Raw genomic sequence first — 12,831 nt, 5'->3', positions numbered from 1 at the left:
CAGCACAAGAAAGAATAAGGATGAGGTGCATTTCAGCATGTTTTGTTTGTGGCTACCGATCATTTCTCATCTAAGTTGGCATTCTTACAGGTTTTGAAACACTTCCAGCTTGCTATAGAAGGTCTTATCTAGAATTTCTGTGTAGAATCCTAGCGCCCTTCAAACTGTCCTTTATTTGCTTCAGTATTTAGAAGAGCTGCTATGATTTTCTTTTCCTTTCCTCACTGGCTTCAGCTCTCTTACAGAAAGCAGAAATAAGCAAGTGAGCTTGCATGACAGCTACAAGAAATGATACACCTGCAACTCAAGCAACACATCTACATTTTTATTATGCCTTTTTCAGAGGTTAAGTCTGATACTGTATTTATTTTTTTTAGTAGCAATCTTTAAATATAGCTAAGCAGTTAATCTCGATGAGACAATTCTGTTGAGTAAGGATTAGTCATACAACACAAGGTTTCATGGTAATTATTTGGAAAGTCCAGACACCTCAGCTTTTGTGCTAAGGTTTTTGTTTCTTTACTGGGGAGGTCAGAGGCAAAAAAAGAAGAGGAAGAATAGGTAGTTGACTCAGGACCAAAAACTGCCTGCTGCCTTTTGCTCCCTCTTTCTTTTCATTCTCTTCTCCCTCAAACATCATTTAGCAATTTCCTCCCTAGCTGTTTTCTTTCTGTCATTCCTTTCCTCCCATCACAGTTCTCACTTCTGGCTTCGCCAACAGATGCTTGCACAAAAATCCAGGGAAGGTAGGCAAATACAATTAAAACACAACCAAAGACAGATATTTGGCCTTCCCCAGCGAAAGTTCATTTAAGAAACCAGATGCCAACCTTTCATTGAGAAGATGACGGAATTCAAACAACTCAAAGCATCACACAGGCCTAGCTATTCCAGCATCCCCCACTTAATTCTTAAGAGACAATACTCTCTTGCAGGAGCCTGGAACACATCTGCTATTTATTAGCTTCTGAATCCTCCTTGCTCGTAAAGACCAGCTCCATCTGATGCACTCTTGGCACCTCCATGAAGGAGAACACATGGATGCAGATGTTTTCAGTTTCAGAGATGCCTACGAATATTGAGCGGCAAAGACAATATTCCATCAAGACATGTAATACCAGCACAACTGGGGCAGGGGACACACACACCACAACAACTTTCCAGTGATACAGTGCCTCTGCCATTCACTTCAGAAGATAACATAGGGTTTTTGCTGTCTTTACGCAATAGCTGCGGATCTGCTGCTGACTGCAACATAAATAAAAACTTAAAATTCTGATAAAACTAGTGGTATACCATCAAGAAGCTTCCTAACTGCACCCAAGATTATGACATTTCATAGCCCACTTACCACTTTACATATAAGTGATACTTATTTTTCAGTTGGACTGGTACTACTGCATCCAAGATATGTAAAATACAGGGGTCAGCACCTGCATGATGAATGTAACAGACTAAATATTCATTATTCAAACAATTTTACTGGTATATCCCCTAATTTGAAACTCAGCAGTTTCCTTGGCAGCTCTAGGGGGCATTTACCACCTAACTGCCAATGAGAAACTACAATAAAGTACTGCAGCAAGATCAGAAGAATAAGCTGGCATACTACAGGGTGCTTCTACAGCACTGTATCTGATTCAGATGAAACGTGTTCTTGGCTCAAGCCATTAATATGCTTTTCATAAAGCTGTAGACCTTTCTCATATTCCCTAGCTAAAGGCTCCCTGCTTCAGGAGCACCAACCCAATCTGCATTAACCATAGGGGGCAAAACCCAAACAAAATGCAAGTTCACTTAGTTCTCTCGTATGAGATTACCCTCCAGGAATTTTGATTCCTACATAGCTGGGTTATTAACAGAGGGGTTTATCCTGTATGCGATGGCCAATCACTTTCCACAACTTAATTTCCACTTTGAAGGAAACACAAGTTCTTTTGTCAGAAAGCCATGCCTTCAAGCTTGGCTTCAAGATCTTAATACCCACTGGAAATACTATTTCAGGGAGTCCAGATTTACAGGACAAGCTGGTACCTCCCTCTTCCACCTAACACCACACTGGAAAAATACTTCATGGGGAGGCACTCATGGGCGAAGGAGTATTTTTCCTAGTATCATACAGGAACAATGCTGGGTTGAGCGAGATAACAGTTTTTAAATGAGCATCCTGTGCTGAGAGGGTTAACATGATCTGGCCTTCTCCCAGATTTAGTTCTGGGGAAGCCAGCCATCTAAAATGAACATGAACTACAAATGTATTACGGGTCTTGCAATTTGTTCAGATAAACAATACTTGGCATACTTAGCCCCAGGTACTATCCTGATCCCATACTAGTTACAAATGACTAATTATTTGATACCACATTGTCAAGTAGCACCTCTTAAAGTTACCTCTCCTGGAGTTTTAGTTACAGTAATTCCAATTGTTACTGTCTATTAGAAACAAGGAATCTTCAGACTGCCTAATTTAAGCCTATTATATTTTCAATGAAGCTGAAAGCACCTGTGTAAATATTTCCCCCTTTGCTTTTTTTTTTTTTTTTTAATATGTATTTTTAAAGACTTTTAAATCATTTTATAGCAATGTGTGCCAGGTCAGTCCTTTTTCAAACTCATGTCACCACTGCTCTTAATTTACATAATACAAAACCTGACATCATTGTTTAAATTTCAGTCTGTCCTGTTCCATTATGCTACTGCTTCTACTTGTAATTTAAGGTTATTACTTCCTTTTAATTAACTGTACTTAAAAAAAAAAAACACAACTGTGTAGTGTCTCTTCAGCCACAAGTTACTGCTTCATAATTTTTGTATTATCCAACTTCATAATGAGTATAACGAAGTCATTAATGCTGCAGCAACAGCAACACTGTCATAGTGCCTGTGGTCTAGAGATAATCAGCATGGTTTGTAGGAAAGGGAACTCTTCTTACAAACCTATGTCCAAGAAGTTGACCATATGCTCTGAAGTGCATCAGCAAGGCTAAAAGACACTCTCTCTTTCCCTATGCATCTTGCTTATTCCAAGCAAGATATATCCCATCTGGATACATCGTGAGAAACAGTCACCAGCCTAAAGTGTAAATAGCTAGAAACAGGGCCATTTAATATTTATAAGAAAAAAAAGTAAAGCTGGATACATAAATGGAGGCCATCTGTTTAAATGACTGCTGACCCAGTGGGGCAGAGGACACTGTTACTGGACCCCATTCAAACTGGGCAAGGAACAGCCTATACAATCCCAAAGGATCATGAGTTGAAAATAATTAGTCTGGTTTAGGAGGGGTGGGGAGCATATTTTTCAGTTCGGATCCTAAGATGGAATTCACATGTAAAAGGCAGTGGTGAGGAAGACAGGAGACTGCTCTTCAATGCAGTACTTAATGGGAAAAGGCTCAGAACTACAAATCAAAGAAACTGCCTACTTTTCTTCAGTTTCTATTTTTAGCATATCAGTACTTCCCAAGCTTGGGGGTGGGGAGACAAAAAGACTATCGGAGCAGTACCAAGTTCTGTTATTGCTTCCTCTGCTATGGAAAACTAACAAAACACCTTATGATGAGTTATGCAGGCCACAAAGGGTCACAGTACACTTGCCCATTTCTCATAAGAACACGAGCTTCTCCAATGCAACACTCCTTACTGCTATCATCTTACTGAATTTAGGCTACCCTCCCCCACCATAAAAGGGTAGAACATCTGTTTATAATGGATTAGGAATCAAGAATCCTATTAGGGATTACCAAATACCCTTGAGAAAATAAATATTATTTTAACATAAAGCCAATATTTAAATTTTTAGCACCTACAGTATATTCAATTTTTCCAAGTGTCTAAATAAATCCTGATGTGCAAAGGCAGGAAACAACTCTAAAGAGCTACTGAAGATCCTGCAGAGTTCGGAATAGCAAACGTGAGCAAAGTGCCCAGTCCTGCACATACTGGGGCAGTTCTCCAGCCCTGCAGTAGCCCATCCACATAGCTCAAACAGCCCGCACGGTTTGTGGCTTAAGGAGTTATCTAAGGATATACCACAGCAGGAAAATCCCATGGATAACCAAGCAGACAACATTGTTCCTGGACAAGTCACCACACTGCCGGCCCCAGTAGTGCTGTTACTCTGCAGGGCCCAAAGGGGGCCCTTCACCAGCCAGGCCTCGCAGCATTCAGATGAACGCCTTCCTCCATTTTCTGAGATCCTTCACTGATGCACATCACAGCACCTTGAAACAAGGGCACCCCTACTCTTTATGAGCGTAGAGCACATATTTGAATAATCTGTCCCTAAACCAGCTTAATTATAAAACAAGGCAATGTTTTCATTTCAGGAGTTCTTAGATTCAGCATAAATATACTGCACAGAGTCATGGAATTCATTATAAGACTTCCCTACGGCTGTTTGCTTAATCAGTACATTCACTGAAGAAGTCATTAGCAATATATTTGCCTGAGAAAACACTGAGCATAGTTTGATATTAATTTTTGTTGCATTCATACTACACTAACCAGGAAAAGTTTGAGGGATATAGATGACCCCTGTCTGTCTTAACAAAGGGTAGTTTGCCATACAAACTACATGACTTCAGACATCCTATGGACTAAGACATCACCTTCCACCTAGTCACAGAGGCTCAGGGAACAGAACAGAAGAGAGGATCCTATGTCACATCACAAGCTTACTGGCATGGCCTCTAACAAAATGGGTGGACAGCCAAGTCCTTGGTCAGAACTTCACCAATTTTGATATGAAGTTATTGGACAAATAAATGCTTTGACCCAAGATAGACAATACTTTTGCATACCATTTCAAGTAATAAAACCAAAGTATTCAGCACAATTCACAGTTTGAATAGTTCACTAGTTACTGTTCTGTTTTCAACTCAGATTCTTGCACTGAGGACTTAGTAACAAGTTATTTTCACACATCCTCACAGCAGGAAGTTCAGGAAGTTTTAACCACGACAGTACGTTGTAGCATTAACACAGACATACACTCAAGCTTAATGATCACTCTTGACTTCCAGCACCATTTCAAAAATACCATGTTTTGAGCCATTTTTCTTGCACATACAGAAGCCCAATATCTATTCTCATAGTACATTAAGCAGTAGTACAATGTGCATGTTGGAATACCTATGACATGCAATAAGCCATTTCTAGATGTTTTCCTTGAAAAGATTAGCTAGCTGGTCACTGATAAGGTCTTACTGATTTTCCACTCTATAGAAGTGGAATCAGCTCCCAGGCACAGTCAGATTTCAAGCTCTATTTACATTACACTAATCTTTGTGCTGCATGTTAAAGCAGAAGCAAACTCCAGAATATACTTAATACCTACTGGAGCTCATGACTCTTCTCACATTACAACAAAATTCATGCTGAAAAGCACAAGTAAACTATCATTTGGCAGCTGAAGTTTCCTATAGTCATAATGGTAACAGTCAAAGAATTTAAGAAAATCCAACTCCAAAATATAAGTTATATAGATAATTTCTTCTTTGAAAAGAAAACATTTGAATAAGTATTTCCTAAGGTCCAAATACAACTTACACGAACACTATCACAATTAAATGCGGTCATTTTACAGAATATTCCCCCTTCCCTCCAAGTAGAAGGTAGGTTCTGATGTTATATCAAATCCTCAGCTTATTTTCATACTTGGTTTTAATTCCCCAGATGCATTTTTACATATGTATTTCTTCTTCGTTGTTATAGTCAGAGAATCTCACCAGCAACCTGAGAATTGATCTAACATTGTGACGTTCATATAGACTTAAAGAGGAAAAACAAAATACTGTTCTAAACTTAGCCATCTGATAAATTACAGCACATTAAAAAACACTTCAAAAGCTTGTGCGTGTATCCTCTACAAGAAACAAATACACTGGTGTCTCCAAGCAGGGTTTGGGATTTACAAGAACTATAGGTCATTCCCTCTAGCAGAGGAAACCAAAGAGTCCTTGCAATCAGAAGTCTTGAACTGTTAACTGATCAAGTTCTCAACTTCTGATCGAAGTGGTAGATAATAGATACGTGCCTGGAGCTAGACAGACACAACAACCAAAATCCAATTAATTACAGAACTGAGGTGAAAGACTGGCAAATATTCTTTATGCAAGTATATAAATCTAGAAGGAAGTCTCAAGAACTCAGGTGCAGCATTCAAACAGGCTCAAGGATTCAACAAGTTCTGTTCCCACATTTACCACTTAAAAGCATTTCTACTTTTTTTTAACCAATGTGGACTATCTCTGAACACCCAGCTTAGAAGTGGGGAGCTTTACATCTCACTACCCTGACACAGTCATTCCCACAGCATCCATTAGTATTGTTCAATAAGATATAGAAGAAATTAGGCCACTTAATCGTTTGCAGTCTATAATCTAGTGGTGGTTGTGACTGCAAAATGTAATTTCTCTCACCATTTTCTACATTTACTACCAACTGTTACAGCCAGCATTTAAAACCTTAACAAAAACACATTCTTTTACAGCGTAGCTGGGAAAAGTTAAAGTAACCAAAACTGAAGGGCAGTGGAAGGTAGCATAAAGACTGTAAATAGAGTGTAACATAATCAATCACACCATACAAGATTCACTTAACTTACGTACAAGTAAGAATTATTCAACTAATAAAAAAACTTTTTTTTTTAGCTCCCTTCTGGTCAGGTGTGCCAAGATAAATGTGGATGTGGACAGAAGGTCCACAAGGCTAAAAAGTATGGTCTTCTCTTGACAGTTACTTAACATTCAGAGTTGGGTTGGGGTTTTTTAATGCATTACAACCCCAAATATGAGAAAATGATACCATGTCCGAAGGGGTAACTGAAGGAAACAAGATCCACAACCTGAACACCAAAGTCCTCCAATATTCTACTATTACTAAATTTTTTGTAATTCCCCTCCACCCCCCACCCAACTATTAAAACTATATAAACAGTAGCCCAGGAACTAATGGCAGAAATATCACCACCCGTCTACTGAAAGCCTTTCTGCTTTGACAAGGAATTCATATGAACCGTATGCATAAGACTCTAGTATCGAAAGACGTTTCTGTGATGAAGATCAAAAAGATAAGAAATACCTTTTATCAAAGGCTATTACAGACTACAAGAATTTACTCGGAAAAAGTTACAGGGCTCGTAACTCCCCACCCCGAGAAAGAGATAAGCTATTTCCAATACATGATTTTTATAAAATGTGAAACTATACTACTGAAGAGTTAAACTCAAGGGAAACCATATTTTGCAACATCCTTGTATTAACATACCTTTCGGTATAACTAGTTTGACTGACATTGTATACGTGCTCTAAGGGCCAACTTGATATGACCATGACCAGGAAAAAGCTTCAAAAACCTTCTACGGTAAGATAGAACTGCCAATTTTACACCAGCCTAGTGTCACAATAGATAATACTTCTGTATTTAAAAAACAAACAAACAACAACAAAAAAAACACCCCAAAACTTTTAAGATGGTGCATGTGTGGAAGGCAATGTTTTTCCACAGCCTTGTAAAACAGCTGTATTTTAAGAGAGTATTTTTAAGTGGAAGCAGGAACCTTGTGCCCCTGATTTCATACAAGAAAAAATTAGCAAAAATTTAAGCTGATGCAATTTCTCACAATTCCTCGCGTGGCAGAAATCTAACATAATACTATTCCTTTTAGGAGTATAATCTATCTTCGAGTCCTATTTGTTGTTAATATAAATGCACGTGAACAAGGGAAAAGAGAATGTTTTCTCTGTAGCTAGATGATACCACCAGTTTGAAGTATTACCTCAAAATAATTACTTCTCCAACAGTACGTGTTTGCTGTTGAAGTGTGTGCACATATATTTAAAAATTTAATTGGAAAAAAACACAAAAAACTCTGAAAGCATACTAAGAAAGGGCCACTAAGCTCAGCAGGCTAACAGTGGCACGTAAGTTTTCCAAATCAACCTCTGGAAGCTGAATTTGCCTTGAATACACCTGGAAAGTAAACATAAGACTCCAGAGTTGCTAAAATCAGCACAGCTAACAATATCTTCCCACTAATAAATTTACCGCTACTGTAGTATTTCAAGTAGCCTGAAGTTTTTCAGTAGTAAGGCGGTGAGGTGCGCACTTTGCTGCAGCCTGCGGAACATCCCTCCTGAGTAAGCGCATACCAGCAAGTGACATCAGACCGAAACCGCCGAGTTTCACCCGGGAGCTGCCCGGGGCCGAGCGCCAGCGGCGCCCACAGCACCGGCTACCGCACGGGGGGGGCTCGTCCCGCTGGAGCCGGGGCAGCAGCTCGGGAGTCGCAGCGAAAAATTAGTTTGAAATTTAAATCCAAACGAGTTTCAGAGCAAACCTTTTAATCTCGCACGAAGAAGAAATAACCTGTTGAGCGTTCCTAACTCCACCTCCTCGCCCGGGGGCCGTGCCGCGTCCCTCCCCGCCGCGGCGGTGCGTGGGGAGGTCAGAGTACACACCCGCGGCGTACACCTGCACCGACACCTACGGATCAGGTGGAGGGCCGGCACCAGTTTCTGACGGATTACCGCCGCCCCAAATCTGTTTACCGTATGTCAGCAACAATCATTCCCAACCGATTCAGCGGCTGCAGGAAAAAAAAAAAAAATCCTGCAGTACTGGACTCTCCCGGCTAAACCTCCCCTAATTGCCACCCGACGCTCCAGCCTGGAACAAAAGGGCACGGCCCGCCCGCACGCCCCTGCCCCGCTGCCGGCCGGAGCGCGCCCGGGGCTGCGCCGGAGGGGCTCTGCCTGGGGGACTCTGCCTGGGGGGCGGGCCGCCCCTGCCCCGGAGCGCGCCCAGGCTCAGCGCGGCCCCGTCCCACCGCCCCCGGCGCTCCCCGCCCGCCAGCCGGGCGCCACCGCACGTCCAACAGGTTGGCGGGCGGGCGGGCAGGGAGCAGCCAGGCGGGCGGCCGGCGGGGCAGCGGCCGCGGGCCCGGGGGGCTGGGGGCACCTGCGCGTCGGCTCGGCGCGGCCGGCAGACGGGAGGCGCGGCGGGGCGCCCGGGGAAGGCAGCCGGGAGGCCCCGCGGGCCGCCTCGCCACCCCCTCGGACGAGCGGCCCCCAGCCGGGGCGGGCGCGGGGAGCCGCGGGCTCGGTGGGGCAGGGGCGGCAAGGCGGCTCTGCCGAAAGCGCGCCGGGGGCGCGGCCGGGATGGGAGCGGGGGGGAGCGCCGCCGCCGCCCCGGGGCTGAGCCTTACCTTGCTGGAAGCCGCCGCAGCTCTGGCAGACATTTTGTTTCCTTCTCTCCCCCAGAGCAGGGCGAAGCGTGTGTGCACGCCTGCAACTCCTCAGGCCGGGGGAGAGAAACTCCCCACCGCCGCCCGCGCCTCACGCAGCTGCCCGAATAAACATCCCAGGGCGCGGGGGGAGGAGGAAGAGGAGGGCGGCGGGGAGAGGGCGGGGACGGGGGAGGAGGGAGGGAGGAAGGCAGAGGACGGGGAGCGGAGGCTCAACTTTGATAAAAGTCCGGTCCCTCTCCCGGGGCCGGCGGCGCCTGGCGGCCCGGGGCCCGCCGAGTCCGCCCGGGGCGCCGCCGCCGGGGCGCAGAGGGCGGGAGCGGCGCCGCAGCCCTCGGGCCCGCCCGCCCCCTCAGCAGCCGCGCTGCACGCCCCCCCCCGTGCCCGGCCGCCGCCGCGTGCCTCTCCTCCCGCGCAGCCACTGACATGTCTGCCTGCCGGCACGGCCCATGCCGCCCGCGGGGGGGGGCAGGGGGGAGCGCGCCGCGGCCCCCGCTCCCCCCGGCCCCGCCGCCGACCCCGCACCCCGACCGGCGGCGGAGCGGCAGACGCAGCCGCCGGGCCTCATCCCTCCGCCGGCCGCCGCGCGGTGCGGGGGCCTCCGCAGACGTCGCCCGCCGCCGGGCTCCCCCGCGCGATGGTCGGGGCGGCGGGCAGCGGCGGCGGGGGCCGAGCGGCTGCCGGGCGGCCGCAGCCTATGGGAGCGTGGGGGGCGGTTTGAAACGCAGCGAGCGCAGCGGGCCGGGCCTGCGGGCGGGGGGCGGCGCGGCCGTGGAGGGCCGGTGCCGCCGGGCCGGGCCGGGCCGGGCCGGTGCCCGCGGCCCTACAAGCGCCTGGCGCGAAGGGCTGCGGGCCGGGGCCAGCCACCAGTGCGGGACGAGTGCCGCTGCCCAGACCGGCTATTGTTCGAAGGGGCGGGACGCCAGTTCCGAATTGTACATTTCGTTCTTGAGATAAAAGCCATAAAGATACAAAAAGAAAACAACGTGGGAGATGTGATTTGGTTGAAGGTGGTGACTGCATAGCCTTAGCATTTCCTATAGCTCCCTGAACTGCTGCCTCAGGCTTTAGAAAATGAATGTCAAGGATTTTAGGTGAAGGGTTTTGTGACTTTTACGAAGTGAGCGTTTACTTAAACACTGCAAAAAATTATTTCTTCTATTTACAAAAAGGCTTTTTGAAAATTTGACAATATTTTGAGGGGGATGGGCACGGGCAGGGCACAGGTCCCTTCACGCAAGCTCTTGCTTGCCCGCAACAGGAGGGCTCTGGCGGCGGAGAGGTGACCACCTGCTCCCACCTCTTGTGGGACCAACTCACAACTTACTCAAACCACTTCCAAAAGAATCACCCGCTAAAGTGCTTCAAGGCTCAGTGAAAAGATGGCACGGTCGGTGTATCAGCCACATCGCTATGGGCCACAGCTTATTAGGTTGATTCATTTACTCTTTGAATATTAGACTAGAGCAAAAGTTCCATAACTAATCTCAGATACATCAGCTTCCAGTGAGAGTAGGGGAGATTAAATCCTAGATGAAAATCTGGAGTATTCTGCGCATGCTTTGCAAACGCTCCACGCGGTACAAGTAACAGTAAAAGGCACCGGGGCCACAACCTTCTTGCACTTGTGCTTCTCATGTGCTACTTGCTGCTTTTGTGCTCCCTGCAATCTTCAGAAGCACTTAAGTTCTTAAAAATAGGCAACAATTCAATGATCCGAATCACTCCTCTACAAAGAAATGCCCTACCCGAAGCTACTGTATGAGGTTTACGTTTGTTCTCCTTTGAAAATAAACAAATTCATATTCCAGGAAATAGCTGAAGCAAATTCCCAAGGCAGCAGTCTGAAATCGGGGGGAAGGGCCAACTCCTCCACCATCGTGTGGAGAACACGGTGCTGCAGGGCAGAGGAAACCCACTAGAACCTTCTCCCTTACAGCAAACCCCCTCCCCAGACCACACAAGGACAGCCTCAAAGCTCCAGTAGCCTCTATCTTGCGTCAGCACTGTCCCTGGCTCTCGGGGGGCTGCCTGGCACCCGGCTGCTCCCGGAGTACCCCAACACGGTGGCTTCGCTCCTGTCTTCCCGCAGAGGCTGCGCTGAGCTCCGCAGGGCTCAGTCCCACGCGAGTCCTCCTACACTGCAGCACGGCCCTTCACCAAAGCTCCTCCGCTGGCCCCTGCCACGAAAACACTATTGCAGACTTTTGATTTGTTAATTGCGAGATGTAACTAAGGCTCAGGTATTTGATTTTTAAACTATCTGCACATGCAGAAGGTGGAATGTGACATTTTTTATGCCTGCATGCTTCATTGCCGGAGTCTACGAGTATTCACCGGAGGAGGAAGGAAGGAAAAGGCTGAGATCACGGCAGGAAGGAGGGGGGAGATTTTCAAGGTGTGGAGACACACGAAAGGAAACTCGGGGGACACTGAACTGATAAAGAGTAGGTCAGAGTAATCCCTCCCTTTCACCTACCCCCACTTGAGTAAGTACAGTTCTGGGGAGGGTGAGCAATGCCTGCAGGCTGGTGAGGAGGACGGGCTGGAAACAGAGATTACAGACTGTAAACCAAGATGAGGCATATGGCAGGGGAGTGAAAGAGGACCACAGGCATGCGAACACAAAGAGCTGGAGATAGATCCCTAAAATAAGGGGGAAGGACCATGGGAAAGAAAAGTAGTTGTTTGGGTACTGGGAGAAAGATGGGGAGCAAATAAAAAGGTGAAAGAAAAACACAAAGCAAAGAAAGTTCCAGTGAAGATGGAGGTGCCATTTTTCTATCATCTTGCACTGGATGAGAAAATGCCATCAATCCATACACTGAATTTCACAAGGAAAGGGTCTATTTAGCAAGGACTTCTATCGAGGGATTTGAAACATCTGGCAGTGGATATAAATGACCACAGACGATCTCTCACCAGTCTGGGAGAGGACATACGTAATTTCCGGCCCACAGAGACTAATGGGATTCATTTCTTTCCTTCCTTCCTTCCTTCCTTCCTCTCACTCTCTTTTTTCCTGTTTTTTCCTTTGTTCCTTCCTTTCCTTCCCTCCCTCCCCATCTGCCTTCATCCTTCCTTCCAATGGTTGTTTAAAACTCCATCTGTACTCTTGATATGAATTAGAGGAGCTAGAAATGCTATCTTACTCTATTAGCACTGGTGAAATGCTAGGTTTGTTGGTAGATACAAATTATTTCAGCAAATGTTTTTGCTGGCTTTTAAATAAAGCAATATCAGGAAGATGTTCCTGTCCTTTCCAATTCTTCCTTCGGGAGAACTTTTTCATCTCCTCATTACTGAACTGCTCACAAGCAAATCTACCATCAACAGTACTGAAAATGCCAGATCACATTTTTGTCAAATGTTGGTCAAATCAACCTAAAATAATTATATTAAGTGAAAAGAAACCTTGAATGATACTCTGGTTTAACTTTTGTGGTTTGATTCTTAATAAAGTATTATGAAATTAATTGCTAAAATGAGCAAGTTCTATGTTTGTAAGATTGTTGGGATTCCAGTGCATTCATGGACTCCCTTTAAAAAGGCTTTAAGGAAACAGTAAGTGTCCGTGTATATAT

General features: G+C 45.8%; 1 protein-coding gene across 7 annotated transcripts in view; it reads right to left on the bottom strand.

Moving 5' to 3' along the window:
* The window catches only part of TJP1 (tight junction protein 1), a 198,656-nt gene that overhangs the window by 65,582 nt on the left and 120,243 nt on the right, over positions 1-12,831 (bottom strand). The window contains exon 1 of one of the 7 annotated variants that reach the window (XM_040600237.1): positions 9,209-9,556. The exons of the other annotated variants lie outside the window; for them this stretch is intronic. Coding sequence (XP_040456171.1) covers positions 9,209-9,241 — 33 coding nt within the window. The 5' untranslated portion in view covers positions 9,242-9,556. Of the gene's footprint in view, positions 1-9,208; positions 9,557-12,831 lie in introns of those variants that run through there. 7 annotated transcript variants of the gene reach the window in all.

Source organism: Falco naumanni, chromosome 7 (assembly GCF_017639655.2).
Source record: "Falco naumanni isolate bFalNau1 chromosome 7, bFalNau1.pat, whole genome shotgun sequence".
Lineage (NCBI taxonomy): Eukaryota > Metazoa > Chordata > Aves > Falconiformes > Falconidae > Falco > Falco naumanni.
This window is presented reverse-complemented; position numbering and strand designations above follow the sequence as displayed.